This window comes from Galeopterus variegatus, unplaced genomic scaffold (genome assembly GCF_000696425.1).
Source record: "Galeopterus variegatus unplaced genomic scaffold, G_variegatus-3.0.2 Scaffold121, whole genome shotgun sequence".
NCBI lineage: Eukaryota > Metazoa > Chordata > Mammalia > Dermoptera > Cynocephalidae > Galeopterus > Galeopterus variegatus.
In genome coordinates, this window is record NW_007726232.1 from 92,821 (window position 1) to 108,719 (window position 15,899).

Genomic DNA, 15,899 nt, shown 5'->3' on the forward strand with positions numbered 1-15,899 from the left:
ACCGCCCCCTCGGAGATCATTGGTGCAGCCCCTGGCCGTCACGGCCGATGATTGGTGGGCCGTTCGGGATTATTTGCATGCCGGCCGCAGCCTGGTGCCCAGCTGTGCGGGCGGCAGGCGCGGCGCAGAAGTTTGCCGAGCGCTCTCCCGCCGGCTGGTCCCGGACTCGCGCTGCGCCCTGCGCCGCCTCTTCTGCCGCCGCCGCCGCCCTGTTGTCTCGGGATTCCTCCTCCGTGGAGGGCAGACGCTCTGCTTGTGGCAGGTTGAGGTGGGCAAGTAGGAGAGCCAGGGAGCGGCGGCGGGGGGCCGTTCCAGTGACAGTGTCGCGTCGGGACGCCGGGCGCGGGGGCTTCGGCTTGCCCCGATCCTCGTCAACCTTCCCGCGGCCGCCGGGCGGGCGATGCGGCCGCCAAGCCCCGCCGCGCAGAGAGGAAGAAGGGAGCCCCGGAGAGCCTAGAGCTTGTTTCTGTCCACTTGGGGAAGGGGGCATGGAGTTGTGATCGCCCCTCGCAAGGCGAGGCCACCCCCGGCAGGCTCCCCATGGCCGGGACGTACAGCTCCACTCTGAAGACGCTGGAGGACTTGACCTTGGACTCCGGGTATGGGGCCGGAGACTCGTGCCGCTCGCTCAGCCTCTCGTCCTCCAAGTCCAACTCGCAGGCGCTCAACTCTTCGGCGCAGCAGCACCGCGGGGCGGCCTGGTGGTGCTACTCCGGCTCCATGAACAGCCGCCACAACAGCTGGGACACGGTGAACACGGTGCTCCCCGAAGACCCCGAGGTGGCCGACCTCTTCTCGCGCTGCCCGCGGCTTCCCGAGCTGGAGGAGTTCCCCTGGACCGAGGGAGACGTGGCCCGGGTGCTCCGCAAAGGCGCCGGCGGCCGGCGGCTGCCCCTGTTCTCCGCCGAGGCGGTGAGGCGCCTGGCCGGGCTGCTCCGCAGGGCGCTCATCCGCGTGGCCCGTGAGGCGCAGCGCCTGAGCGTGCTGCACGCCAAGTGCACCCGCTTCGAGGTGCAGAGCGCCGTGCGCCTGGTGCACAGCTGGGCGCTGGCCGAGAGCTGCGCGCTGGCCGCTGTCAAGGCGCTGTCCCTGTACAGCATGAGCGCCGGCAACGGGCTGCGCCGGGGCAAGTCGGCGCGCTGTGGCCTCACCTTCTCGGTGGGCCGCTTCTTCCGCTGGATGGTGGACACCCGCATCTCCGTGCGCATCCACGAGTACGCGGCCATCTCGCTCACCGCCTGCATGGAGAACCTGGTGGAGGAGATCCGGGCCAGGGTACTGGCCAGCCAGAGCCCCGACGGCGGAGGGGCCGGAGGCGGGGAGGTGTCCGCTGAGGCCCTGGAGATGGTCATCAACAACGACGCCGAGCTCTGGGGAGTCCTGCAGCCCTACGAGCATCTCATCTGCGGCAAGAACGCCAATGGTAAGAGCGCGGGCCTCCCACCGACGGAAGGGGTGGGAGCGAAATCTCGCCCTGGACTACCCGGGGACGGAATTTACTAGGACGAAGCTGGTGGGTGTGCCAGGACTCTGGGAGAAAGCGTTTAGTCTGAGTCGAGGAGTTCATTAGATGGCTCTTGCTGGAGCTTGTTCTAAGGGCGACTGGCTACCTTTTGGAAGCTAAAGTCGCAGTTGATCTTCTTCCTCCTGTTCTGTGTGGAATTGTGACTGTCAGGGGCTGTTCACTGATTGGGTGAGATTTGAGCCTCTTGACCAAGCCATTCCTGAACCTCTCTTGAAATGGAGATCACTGCTCTGCCGCTCTTTGCCTCTGCCTTGCTTGACTGGGTCTCTAGTTGGCGTCTTTCCTCCAACAGCTGAGCAGATTGACTGTGGTTCTGCCCCTGGATTTTTTTTCAGCCCAACATCAGTAGCCAAAGGTTTCGAACTCCAAGACCTGAGCCTTGGACATGTGGGATGGGTGGAGGGAAGTAGGAAGCCCACGGCCTGGTGTTGCGCCTTGGGTATCGCTGGTTTAAAGGATGCCCAGAGTCAAGCCTTCTCATGGGAGGTGGAGGGGTAGTGGTAGGTTCTTAGCCCTGTGTGCCCAGGGGTGATGGAACCTAATGGCTCCTGAATCCTCTTCCCAGAAAGGGAACCACCTATTGGCTCCCAGTGCCCGATTTTTCCAAGCTGTCATCAACCAAGTGAGTGATTGATTAACACCCTGTGTTGCATTAAGTACACAAACTTATAAATGCACAACGTTATGGGCTTTCCCAAAAGGAATGGTGACCCACTCAGTGAACCACATCATGGGGAAAGGGTGTGGGGGGAGATGGGCAACTGCATGGTGTCAAGTCTGGGAAAAAAACCCATTGCACTTCTCTGGAGGATGCACTTCTTGAGAGGATGGCATGGCTTTAGTGTGAAGGATGAAAGTGAAGCACTTGATCTTTTCCCCGTGCAGGTTAGGGTGTGACATGTATTCAACAGCAAACTGCTTACCAGACTCCAGTTTCAAGAGTCAGCACCATAAGTTACTTAGAATGTTCCTATGGTTAGACATCCTTGCAATCTGATTGGAAGGGCCATTCTGGGGGCAGCTTTCAGTGGCAAATAAGCAGGTAGTAGAAGAAGCCAAGTGAGTACTGGGAGCCAAATTCAAATGTGGTTTAACACAATCATAATAGCTAAAATGTAAAATAAACCTTGATATGTCAGTCACGGTTCTTAGCACTTTATATGTTAACCCAGGTAATGCTAGTAACCCTATTAGGTATGTACCTATAGTATTATCCCCATTGTACAGATGGGGAAACCAAGGTACCCAGCAGTTAAGTAATCTGCCCAAGAGTACACAGATATTAAGTGACAAAACTGGAATTTGAACCCAGGCAGTTTCCAGGGTTCAAGCTTTTAGCCACTGGAGGAGAGGAAACAGCTTTGTTTTTATCAGTCCAGTTTCCAAAGAGAGCAGTTGACAGGCCTCATTTTGGAGACACCTGGTATGGCTTACCTTGATGTTCCTTGGTTCTGTTTTTAATTCTGGCACCGTCAAAGGATACGCCTGAAGTGGAAGAACAGTTGCCTTTTAATTTTCCTCCTCTCAGCTGATTGTTGAAGTCAGTCCAGAATCTCAGTTGATGATGTCACAGCTGATAATTGTGCTTCACCCTCCAGGTTTGTGGCATCAGCACTAGGAACACCAACTCCAGGAGAGGAAGTGGAGGGCAGGGGGATTTCCACCCAGTTGTTGTAGCCCCGGGAAAGAGTTCTGTACTTTTGGCTGAGAGGAGGCCCAGACTGAACTCAAATAAATAAAGCTTCCTAGGAGAAAAGGCTGAAGCCCTAACCTGTACACCAAACCAGAATAAAGGTGGAAAAGTAGGTGCAAAATGCAACAAAACAAAAACATGTCTTCCATGCAGAGCTGGTGCCCAGCACAGTGAGGAAATTCTCCCCAGTTTTTCTAATTGCAAATAGAGCCCAGAACAGCAGCTGCCTCTCCCTGGTACCCTGAAAATGCAAAATGGCCAGAAATTGCTAGAAAACAGGTATCTCCATCTTACAACCAAAGGGCCATTTCTTATCTAGGGTCAGCACTCCTTGGGATTTTCTCTACAGGATGGTTTTTTGACCCCATGATTTGACCTCTTCCCTATCCCACCCCCAAACAATGCTTCTTAAGCCATGATAGTCAAGACAACAGGACTGTCTATGTGACAGACAACAAAGCTCCCTGGATGCTCAGAGCCAACGTGTCTCCCTCTGTACATTCTCTGGTCTCCAGGGAACTCTGGCAGGCGAGGTGACCATTCGCTTCCACTTAGGAACATGGATGCTCATTTTTTATACATGAAAACCAGGGGGTGGCTGCACTAAACAATGACTAGGCTGATTTATTAAGTCTCTTTAGACAAAGTGAAATGAATGTTTAGGAGAGGAGCAATGAATTACTTATGCCTGAAAGCTGGCTCAGAGGGAAGCGTAAACTGCTTAGGAGAGAAATGGAGAGATCCAAACCTTTGTTATATTAAAATTACCCCAAGGCCAGCAAGGTTACAGTTTACACAGCTGAAGACCAACTGGGGAATGGTTACATATGGGAGGGAGAGTTCTGGTTAGTATTCTTGTCCTGCTGGTCTTCTCTTTAAATTATATATTTATCATTGCTATGCCTGCTAATTATACAGCATGGGCACATGCATTTGACTCAGCTGTATGGGGCTCTTAAACTTCTAGTGTCTTCCAACCAGGAATTTAAGGGCCCTAATCCATCTACTCCCGTCCATTACTCAGAATGCTGGACAAATATGGTTTTGCTCAGCCCAAGATGGATGATAAAAGTTCTGTAGTGTTTATAAAACATGATCTCAGCTTCATAGAGCACCAGGAGTTGTATATTGTTGCTCATTTGGTATTGATGTCCCGGATCCTAGGGCAATGTCATTAAATGATGATATCTTCATGACTTCTTCATGGGAGGTAGAGAAACCACTTTAATGAGTAGTGTTTATAAACAGGGAGGTGGCAGAAAATAGAAACTTTTCCCTTCCCCTCCTTCTCTCTCTCCCTCCCCTGCCTCTGTCTGCCTGCCTGCCTCTCTTTCTTTCTTTCTCAAGAAACTCCTTATATTTGAGTTTGATGCTGAGCATCACTTCTGGTTTCTTCTTGGCCATTTTTCTTACTAGGCTTTCATGAGTGTCCATGGCATTCGAGAAAGTCCTCTTCAATTTCTAGAGTCACAAATTATAGGATATTGGTGAGAATATTCTTACTCCAAAGCAGGATGAAGGATGTACAGAAGGGTTGCTCTATCATAGTGGTAAAGAGCACAGACTCTGGAATCTGAGGGTTTGAAGCCCACCTCTGCCATTTATATGAGTGACCTTAACCATACTGAGCCTCAATTTTGTCATCTGAGAAATGAGGGATGATAATAGCACCTGGCTCATAGGTTGGTATGAGAATTAAGTGAGATAATAGATTTAAAGATTTTAGGACATAATAAACGCTCAATAAACAGCAGCAAGTCATTCAACAAATACATTTTAAGCACTGACCCTGTGCCCACTATTGTTAAGTGTTGTGGATTAAGTGGCAAATGAGGAAAAAGTTCTCTTCTCATGAAGTTATAATCCAATGGAGGAGACAAGAAAAAGTAAGCAATTAAGGATTTACTCTTTATGGTATGTTTATTTTTAAAGGAAAAAAAAGGACAGGATAATGGGATAATGTGGCTGGGGCTAATTTAAATGACTCTCAAGGTCATTAGGAATAGCCAAGAATATTGGTACTACCACTAAGGACCGTTAGGCCAAAAATAGTGCTGAGGACTTTTCCAAATCATTCAGTTATTTACCAGCTGAGGCAAGTCTCAACATCTCATTTGCAGCTGAGAAAAAAAAGGGCTGCATCTGGAGCAGGGATGAAAACTCTTCTCCTGATTGTAGGATTCATTTAGTGAGAAGCTGGTAGGATGGATTTCCACCGAGAGTCAACTGAAGGTGCAAGAGTTAATTGAGCTGCTCATCGCTATTTAATCAGCTTCCACACCTGCGTAGTGTAAGGAGGAGGGTAGCTTCCCTTCTCTTTGACCATTTTACCGAAGCCAACAGAGTTGGTAAAACTGAAACAAAGCAAGCTTTGAAAATGAAAACTGATTTTTTTCTCACATGCTGAGAAATGCAAACCCAGCTGTAAGTAGATAGCAGAACAAGGTAGAGTGGTTCCACTTCCTCCAGAAAGCTCTATCTGACCCCCCAGCATAACTGGAAGAGCCACCCTTCCTTGATGTTTCCACAGCACCCAGGGCATATTCTTGAATCATTTCTTGCTTGTGTCTGTTTTTCCCATCAAACTGAGCTCACAGGCATCATTGTCTCCCCTAAGCCTCATACAGTGTCTAACACGTAATAAGTGCTCCAGAAATGTCATCACTCAAATGATAGATAGCACCATGTAACCATGTTTAATTTCAAAATCTGCATTTGAATTCCTTTGACTCCTCAGAAGAACCTTCTCCCATTTCCACCAGGGCAGAGAATTTCAAGCTGTTGTTGATGAAACTGAGGAAGCATTTGGGGAGTACCCACACTGTAGAGATGTCATTCAACCTCATGATACCCTGATTTCTAGCAGGGTTCCCAAGGCTGGCCATGGTAAGAAGTGAGTTGGATGGATTTTCAGGTTGGGAGGATGCCTTCAGTGTGAGTACCCACAACAGAAGTCTGATGGGCGACAAGGAAGTCAAGAGGAGGATTGAGTTGAAAGTTTCCTAAAGAGAAGCAACACCAATCTCCCCCTTCCCAGCAGAGCTGCCCCAGAAGACAACCTCTGTTGATGACTTGCTCAGAAGAGGTTGCATCTGTGTCCCACCCCACCTGCCTCCAGTCTGATAACTGAACCCAGGTAATCAACTGCTGAGACATTCCTGGGATGCATAATAAACACCTAACGTTCTGAAACAGGCCAGAGACATTTGCCGTGAATTCTTAGGTTTGTCTTTATCCCACCTCACCATCAGTTTTTATCCTTTGCCAGACAGGACAGTGGGTAGATGCTTTGGCCTCTGTTCCTACGCTTCAGCGGCTGTAGTAATAGGCCTGCTGACACCTTAAACTTTTTCTCATCTGTGATCTTGCTGGGTCTCGATAAAAATTCTAAACAGGATGTCCTTTCCCAGAGAGATCTCCAGGAGCCCAAATTCATGGCTCAGAAATGGCTGGGCCAGCTGTAGTAATAGGCCTGCTGACACCTTAAACTTTTTCTCATCTGTGATCTTGCTGGGTCTCAATAAAAATTCTAAACAGGATGTCCTTTCCCAGAGAGATCTCCAGGAGCCCAAATTCATGGCTCAGAAATGGCCGGGCCAGTGGGCTGGCCCGGTGGCGCACTGGAGAGTGCGCCGCTTGGGAGTGCGGCGGCGCTCCCGCTGAGGGTTCGGATCCCATATGGAGACCGGTTCCCGCTCACTGGACCTTACTGGGTGGTCAATAAGCTCAGCTGGCTAGAAAAGCTGACCTTACTGGGTGGTCAATAAGCTCAGCTGGCTAGAAAAGCTGACCTTACTGGGTGGTCAATAAGCTCAGCTGGCTAGAAAAGCTGTGCGACACCAAGGGTTGCGATCCCATTACCGGTCAGTAAAAAAGACAAAAAGGAAAAAAAAAGAAATGGCTGGGCCAGGATTAAGCCCTATTTTGCTCAAGCCCCAAGCTTGTGCTTTTGCTGTAAAGAATCCCACAATCAGAGATAGGAACAGGTGATGGGGCTGTCCTCTTCAAATGGCAGCTAGGTTCCAACACATAGCAACAGCAGTACTTATTATAAATCTTGTTTGTTACTGGCACACTGTGTCCAGGCATTTTAAATGCATTAGGCCAGTGAATCTTCACAACCACAGTGAAGGTCCAGGCATCAACACTGGCATGTGCCTCTGCCTCCACAGGGTGCTGTTATTCTGTTTAAATGCTGCCTGCTGGCTCTCTGGCCCAGGAAGTGTGCCCTGGAGGTGCCATGGCATCAACACTGGCATGTGCCTCTGCCTCCACAGGGTGCTGTTATTCTGTTTAAATGCTGCTTGCTGGCTCTCTGGCCCAGGAAGTGTGCCCTGGAGGTGCCATTGATTTTTAAGGAGACATTATTGCTGCTCTTGAGGTGGCAGGGAGCTCTGCTTCCCAGGGAGGACCTTACTGGGTGGTCAATAAGCTCAGCTGGCTAGAAAAGCTGCAGAATCCACTACAATATTCTCCTAAGGGAGGGTGGCGTCGGCTCCAGGACAAAGGACACACAAAGGTGGGGAAACACCAAGAGGGATTGGGTGTTTAGGCTACTGATATTGGGGATCTCAGATTACTTGCCCTGGTGTTGGCAAAAGAGCCTTCATAAAGCAAGCTTGAATGTCCTCAGAGTCCACTGTGATGTGAGGGATGACTCAATCTCTGTGTTGGGAGCATGGGGAGATAACAAATTGGCGTAGACAAGTGCTGAAGTGCCTGGCTTTGGAGTCCAAGTTGGGTCCCATATTGCCTTGTGTCTTACTGCCCATGCCCTCAAGCAAGTCACTTTGAGTCTCTGTTTCCTCTACTGTAAAATGAGGGGCTGGTTCTTTTACACAGGGCGGCTGTGCCTGGTGCATACTCAGTGCTTCGGGCATGTTAGAGATGCCACTGGGTTTGGTGATAAGAGGGCGGCACGGGCTGGGGCTGCCTGGGCATAATTCCTCGCAACCTCACCTGTGAGCTGTGTAACCCTTGGCAAGTCGTTTCACTTCTATGCCTTAGTCTTCTCCTCTAACAGGGTTTCTCAGTCTCAGCACTATTGACATTTTGATCTGGATAACTTTTTGTCGTGGGGCTGTCCTGTGTATTGTAGGGTGCTTTGTAACACCACCACCAGTGGGAACAGTCAAAAATATCTCCAGACATTTCCAGATGTCTCCAGGGGAGCAAATTCACCTCAGGTTGAGAAACACTGCTGTATAAGATTGGACTGAAACATACCCAACTCAAAGAATGGTTGTGAGGATTTAATAAGCATCTCTGTAAGGGACTTTGCATGGTACCTGGCACATAAAATAGCAGTTTTAATTATTGTTATTTTTTACAAATTTGTGTTGGATGCACCGATGGTGTTTGCTTTTGCCAGTGGGAGACCATAGTGCAGGGGTGGATGAGGACCCAGATCTCAAGGTGGTAAGTATTACCGCAAGGTTCTCCTGTGACTAACAGTTTATGTGTGGAGGTAGGAGGAAGTTATGGCATCTGGAAAATGCACCCTTGCATCCTGCTCAGTTATGGCTTGATTGGCCCCAAGACAAAGTGATCTGGCAGTGGAGCAGTGGGATCAGATCTGTTCCTCCATGCTCATGCCTGCCCCTGCCGGGATGATGGTGACAGCACAGATTCAAAGCCCCAGGCCCCCAGGAGCACTTCTGCTGTGGATATCAGACCCTGCTTGTTACGGCCGCCAAGTCCTGAGCCACAGAAGTGGCAGGTGTTTTGTGTTTTGCTGGCCTGTCATATAAACACATTTTGTGGTCATCTTGCTTGTTTTAAAAAAGGCCTAAATGGTTTTTGCAGCCTTGGCTGTATGTTTGGAGCTGCATGCTGGATTGGGAGGAGACTCTTAAGAACCAGCCCAAGTAAGCCTGAGAAATGCCACGCAAAACTCATTAATCAGCCACTTACCGAGCGCCAGCTACATGGAGACAGATTGGAGGAAGACAAGAATTGATCTTGCCTGTCAAGGAGTTTCAAATCTAGTAGGGAAAGCAAAGCAGGTACACAGACAGTTACAAAGAAGTTTGTAACCACGGCATCCAAACAATGACGGGATGAGGCCAACAGCCTCCACTTAGTACATGCCGAGGCCATCATGGGTGCTTTTCGTGAGCTATTTCATCTAGTCCTCCCAGCCCCTCTGTTAGGTATATGTAATTTCCATCCTATAGGTGGGGACCTTGAAGCTTTTGGTGATTGGAGACAGCAAAGAGATGAGCCCTGGCTAGGAGAGTGGAAGGGAGCCGGGGCTGCTTTGTGGAGGATGTGGCATGTGAGCCCGTGATTTGGGGCAGGCAGACTTGTGACTGGGAAAGGGAGGTGGTGCAGAGAGCATGGGGAGCACGGGCTTCCAGACTGAGGGAACAGTGTGTGCAGAGACCTAGAAGCCAAAGCGCGTGTGCGTCGGAGAGCAGCGAGCAGCCCTGTGGGCCGCAGTGTTCAGATACATAACAAGGAGGAGCAGAGCAGATAACACAGTAAAAAGGAAAACTTTCCCACATCTTTTATCCAGATGGTAAGAAGCCTGCCAGAGTGCAGGACGAGAGTTTTCCAAAACTTCTTTTTGTAATTCAGAAAGCGAGTGTGTCTGCTCCCCAGCTCATCTTCACCACAGCCCCAGACCTCCCGTTACTTCTCCTGCTGAGTGAAAGCCTGACCTCAAAAGTGCACCCGTCTGCTGTCCTAGCAGTAAAAGTAGTGAAAGAAAACCTGGGCCAAGCAAACTTGGGTTGGGAGGGAATGAAGCACGAGGCTTCATCAGCCTGGCTTCTCCTGTTGAATTTGGCATCCGACTTGGCATTTCTTCCATGGCCCTGAATGTAGCATTTCAGGCCAAAGCAATCCCAGTACAGAATGAAGGTCAAGACTAGCAAGCCCAAGGCCACTGGATTTACTCTTGCCAGAGCAGGATTCTCCCTCATCGAAGTAGAGAGCCTCATAAAATAGGGTGAGATAAGAGGGTCCCAGAACTGATTTTTTAGTTTTAAGTCTGACTTCGTAGATTCAATTTCCAGTTTATCATTTTGGAAAAATAACATCTCAGTTCTCAGAGATGTTTAGTCCCTTTTTATTTTTATTTTTTTTGGCGGCTGATTGGTACGGAGATCTGTTACCAGCACCATGCTCTCCCAAGTGAGCTAACTGGCCAGCCTTAATCCCTTTCTAATTCTTGGTTAAGGTATTTCCAGAGCATTGATAATAAATATTTGGGTCACATTAAATGCTTGATATTGTGGAATCATCTTATAGCTTATTGTCATCTGGATTGGACTCCCTAGGGTCCAGCTGAATTCTTCTAACAGTAATAAAATGTGATAGATCATCAGTGGCTTAGCCAATAACTCAGATGTTAGTCCTTTTCCTGACCCCAGTGTTCTGAAGGAATTTTCTTGTCACTTGAAAAAGATAAATTTTATGAACTTATTGCAAAAGTACATAGATAGTCATTTGTAGTTAATGATTTGAGGCCCCCTGTTTGCTTTCTAAATGTGATCTGAGGAGAGGCAGGCCCAGGATGGCAAAATTAAACAGGAAAACTTAATTTGGAAGTGCTGGAGTTACAAAGTTAGGGTTGGGGAGAGATGACATTGGACCTCAGAGTGTGAAACAGGCCTTTCAGCACATGAAAACCACTCCTAAAATTGAGGACAATCTTTCGTTGAAAACTTTACAACTTTTTTTTAATCTGTAGCTTTTAAAACATGAAAATAAGTATTTGCTGTGAGGAGAGCTATTAATAACAAGCCAAGGCTCACACACCAAGTGAGTGTATGTGCGCAAGTGTCTAGAGCAACTCACTGCAGACAGCTAAGGATTTGGATCCAGAAAATTCTGGAGTGGAACGTGGCCCCTCCATGACCTGGAGTGAATCACTGTCTTCTTGGATCCCTGTTTCTTTATCAGTGGTGTAGGGAGGTTGGACTAGATTCTCCAAGGGCCTTTCTGTCTCTGATAATGTTTCTAGACCCCACGTGGACACTATGAAATCATTTTCCTGAGGTTGAATCCTGTAATTAGTATCCTTGGGAAAGAAACAACCCAGGATGGAGCTGGATGCTCTCTAAGACCTGGCTGGGTGTACAAGGACTGAACACCATCTTTTTTATATTAGGGTTAACGGTGATTACTGTACTTCAAGTTTTTCATCCCCTCTTTCCTCAGAAGGATGAGTCCTGTTTTTGGCTGACCTAATGCTGTAGCGCCTGACAGCTGTGTCCAGGCCCTGGCAGGCCAGCACCGTGGTGAGATCCCACTCCGAAGTGACTTCATACAGCCGGTGTTTAAAGCCCGCCTACCCAGACTTGGGTATTTATAGCAGGGGAGCAGCTAGAAAAAAAAAAATTAAATATGCTACACCCTTCTTTATACTATGTGGGACAGAGACAGGCATTGTGAGGAATTTAGAAGGCAGAGCTGTATAATCCAGCAAGATATTTTTAAATACTGTTTGTTGCAGTTGGCAGGGCTGGTTTTTCAAAGAGGAGGGAAAATGAGAGTAACTGAGCATGACAGGCTGCCAGGAATTCTGAAGGTCGAGGCGTGGAGCTCGGCACACTGAGGTGCGCGGGCCCTAAGCCCTGATCTACTTCCCAGTCACAAAGTTTGAGCTAGAGTTAGGAAGGTCAGGATGAGAGGCTAGGTAAATGGAGTGAGTGCTTGTCTGTGCCTCTTCCCCACCAGCCCATCCACTCTTCAAATCCCCAACATGAAAATCGATGAAAGATTCTGGAGAAGACAGAACACACAGCCAAAAAGAGTAGCTTCTGTGAAAACTAGGGACCTCGTTGTTTCTCCTTCAACTCATCTCAGCAGCTGGGTAAATCAGGTTGTGCGTGGGGACACAATTTGGAAGTCAATTGCTTGCAGCTGTTCTTCTGAACTTACTCCTCCCAGGATGAGCTGGACAGGCCGGAGCTATGCTAGGACCAGTTCAGTAGCAGGGGAAAAGGCCTCAGGGGTCGAGGGGCCTGGAAAAGGCATGAGAATGGCCCCCACCTGTCCAGTGGATGATGCAAAGTATCCCAGGCGGTGCTTTCTCTCATGTTGGTGTGTGAGGAGACAGATGGTGGTTAGAGTGGGAGGGTCTCAGGATTCGGAGCAGGGGAAAGGCTGAGAGTTTAGGTTGGGGTACATCCATGTGTTCAGTTAACAGATACTGAGGACTTACTGTGCACTGGGCACTGTTCCAGGTGGTGGTGGTAGAACAAATGAACACAAGAGACCTGAAGGAGGGCAGGGTGCAGGTCCCATGGACACTAAAGAAGAGTAAGGAAGCTGGAGGTATCGGAGGGAGGCCAGCGTGGCTGGAGAAGACAGCTCCAGTCAAGTGTTCCTGGTGGGTTCAAGGAGCACCAAAGAGACCCATGTGGCTGGGGTGGGGCAAGCATGGGGGAATGTAGCAGCAGATGCAGTTAGAGAGGGAATGGTGAGGTGGTGAGTCGGGTAGGGCCTTGCAGGCCATTGTGTAATAGTACCTTGGCTTATAATTCTGATTAAGCTGGGAGCCATTGGAAGGAGGGGTTTGAGCACAGGGTGATGTGATCTGATTTGCATTTTACAAGGTCACACTCTCTACTGTGTTGGAAATAGACTGTAGCATTAAGCAGGGAAGCAGGGTGGCCAGTTAAGAGGCTTCTGCAGTAATCTAGGTGAGAGACAATGGTGGCTTGAACCAGAGTGGCAGGTCATGGATATATTCTGAAGCTAGATCCCATGGTGTTTGCCAACACCGTGGATGTGTGAGGTATAATGGAGGAATCAAGAGTGACACCAAGGTTTATGGTCTGAGCAACTGAAAGGGGGGAGTGGCCCTTGACTGACATGGGGAAAGCCAGGTGTGGAAGCAGCAGCACTGAGCCAAAGATCTGAGTGTGACTTTGATGGCTTGTCTCAAACTTCACATATAGAGATATCAAATAGGAGTCTGGCTGGGAGGCAAGGCCACCTTGAACTTCCTTAATCATACGATGGATTGAAACATTGCCCTTCTTTGCCCTTCCCGAGGGTGGGCACAGTCCAGCAGGGCTGGAGAGAGACTCAGGCAATAGAGATAGAATTTTCATTCTTACTGTTCTCTCACTGATGGCCTTAAGAGCCCCTGAATTTTCCTTTCGAACTTCTTTGCAGACAGCCAGCAGCCATTAATGAAGATCATCAACTCTGTTGTTTCCTATAGTTAACATGAGTTCTGTTTAATTAGGTCCAGTTGTTCTGTGGATCACTGTGACTTTGCTTGTATGTCCTTCAATTCTCGGAAAGCGAGATTCCATTTTCAGGCAGCTTTGGATTCTGGTGGTCAAGTCTGGGTCAGAAATTTAGCCAAAAAGAGAACACTCCTAGGTGGTTTGAGAAGGCATGGGGGCCTGGAGTAGTCTCAGAATGGTGTGAGTGTCCGAGTGCCTGGTAGATGGTTTAACCTCGCTCCTCAGGAGTGGCAGGGTGCACAGAGTAGCTGAGGGATGGAATCTGAAAGAATTGCCACTGCCTGACTGCTGGCTCGTTACTTGGTGTCTCTGAACCTCAGTTCTTCCTCTTCTATTAAATGAGAATATCATAGTAGCTATCTCATAGGGTTTTCATTGCAGTGGTTCTCAATCCTAGATTCATATTAGAATCTCCTGGAGAGCTTAGAAGTGTGTGTGTGTGTGTGTGTGTGTGTGTGTGTGTGTGTGCGCGCGCGCACGCGTGTCTGTGTCTGTCTGTCTGTCTGCGTCTGTCTATCAGTCTGTCTGTCTGTTCATATTAGAATCTCCTGGAGAGCTTAGAAGTGTGTGTGTGTGTGTGTGTGTGTGTGTGTGCGCGCGCGCGCGCGCGCACGCGTGTCTGTGTCTGTCTGTCTGTCTGCGTCTGTCTATCAGTCTGTCTGTCTGAAGGCTCCACTTCCAGAAATCCTGAAATGAATGGTCTGGAGTGGGGCCCAGACCATGTGGGTAGAGTTCTTGGGAGAGTCTGGTACGTAGTGAGCACTCAGACATTAGCTATTATTAGCAGTAAAAGCATCCTTGTTTTGGAGCGCTCGTTTTTGCCCCACCCAGGATGGTGACTTGCCTTCACTTCACAGTTTGGCTCATTCCTCATCTGGAGGGATCACCAAAAAACACCCAAGAGAAGCGTGAATTGTTAGGTTTACGTGGAAAGGACAATGTTAGATCTAGGATGGCAGTGGCGCCAAATAGGTCATGTGATTTACCCACTGGTAAATGAAGGGGGTACAGTTAATTCCATCTTTAAGGGGAAACAGAGGCCCAAAGAGGTTAAGTAACTTGCTCAAGGCCACACAGATAATGAGAGGTAGGGATTGTAACGAAACCCAGGCAGCCTTACTCCAGATTCTCTACTCTTCAACCGTGTATGTTCCCTCCCCAGCAGAGAAACCAAGAGACTGAATTCTCCCCTCTGATCCCCAGCGCATACCCCTGTGTGTTGAGACTTTACAAAGCACCAGGTCCTGTGCTGCTTCACATGTATTATATCATGTAATTCTTATGTACTCTTCCTACTCCCATTTTGCAGAGCAGTTCAGGTGATATTCTAGTAAATGACATGGCAGGATTCAAACCAAGGTCAGTTGGACTCCAAAGTCCTCATTCACCTGCTGCTTCCCGTCTTCTCCTGTCCTCAGGAGTGGCCTGGGTGGGGATGAAGCCTACGCAGTGATTTCCCAAGCAAAGAAATGAATGGGTTTGTCCAAGAGGGCGAGAGAAACCGAAGCAAGGCCAGAGCATCCCTCACTGCCTCTGAACCACCAAGCCATTTAGGTGCCTTAAAATAGTAACGCCACTCTATGGAGTGGCCATCGTGACAGGCCTGAGACCTGGTGGTGTAGGTGTTTGTTTCTCTGTGTGTTTAAAGATCTATCCTGTGAAGCACATCGCTTCCCTTCTGTTAGTGTGAATGAAATAAACTCTGAGAGATTGTGTGTATTGGTTGCTTAAAATAGTTTAAGAGGAAGAACGTTTGGAAGCTGTTAGCTCCTTGAGTCTGTTTCCTCTTGATTTATGACACTTTAGAGAGTGCCGGGCCTCTTCTTGTTTACCCTTCTGGTTCTACCTTATTTGAGTCTTTGTGTCATCGTAAGCCAAAGGTATTTGTCACCAGAAAAAGTGGTGACCTTTCCTAAGTAATTTAATTGGGAGTCCTTCACACATTTAATTTTTTTTCTTTTAAAAGGAGGAAAAAAACAAGGAGAGATCATTTGTTTGGGAATTGGCTATTTCTGCCTTCCAGCCGCAAAGGTTCCAAGATCTAGAGATGGCGTTTCCTCCAGAGTGGGAGAAATTTATTTTATTTTATTCATTTACACTAAAGCCTGCACTGAGAAGCTGTAAGTTTTCTTGCAGCCCCTATCCTGTGGTGCCCAGGAGACCTGACATGGTGTGAGAGGAGCCACACAGCTGCTCTGTTCAATATAGCAGCCACCAGCCACATGTGGGTATTTAAATTGAGTAAAATTCAATGAGGTTAAAAAATCATTTCCTCAGTCATACAAGTCACATTTCTAGTACTCAATCATCACGTGTGGCTATTGGCTACCAAATTGGAAAATGCAGGTACAGGACATCGCCATCATCACAGACAGTTCTATGGAACAACGCGGCCATTAGACCGGGTCAGACGTTGGCCATCACTGAGGACCAGCTTTCTGGGTTTTCACAGGTCTCACCATTGTAACCATTC

General features: G+C 48.6%; 1 protein-coding gene across 1 annotated transcript in view; it reads left to right on the forward strand.

Annotated features, from left to right (window-relative positions):
• Positions 1-540: 540 nt before the first annotated feature.
• ABTB2 (ankyrin repeat and BTB (POZ) domain containing 2) overlaps positions 541-15,899 on the forward strand; it is a 169,945-nt gene continuing 154,586 nt past the window's right edge. The window contains exon 1 of the mRNA XM_008587941.1: positions 541-1,423. Coding sequence (XP_008586163.1) covers positions 541-1,423 — 883 coding nt within the window. The remainder of the gene's footprint in view (positions 1,424-15,899) is intronic.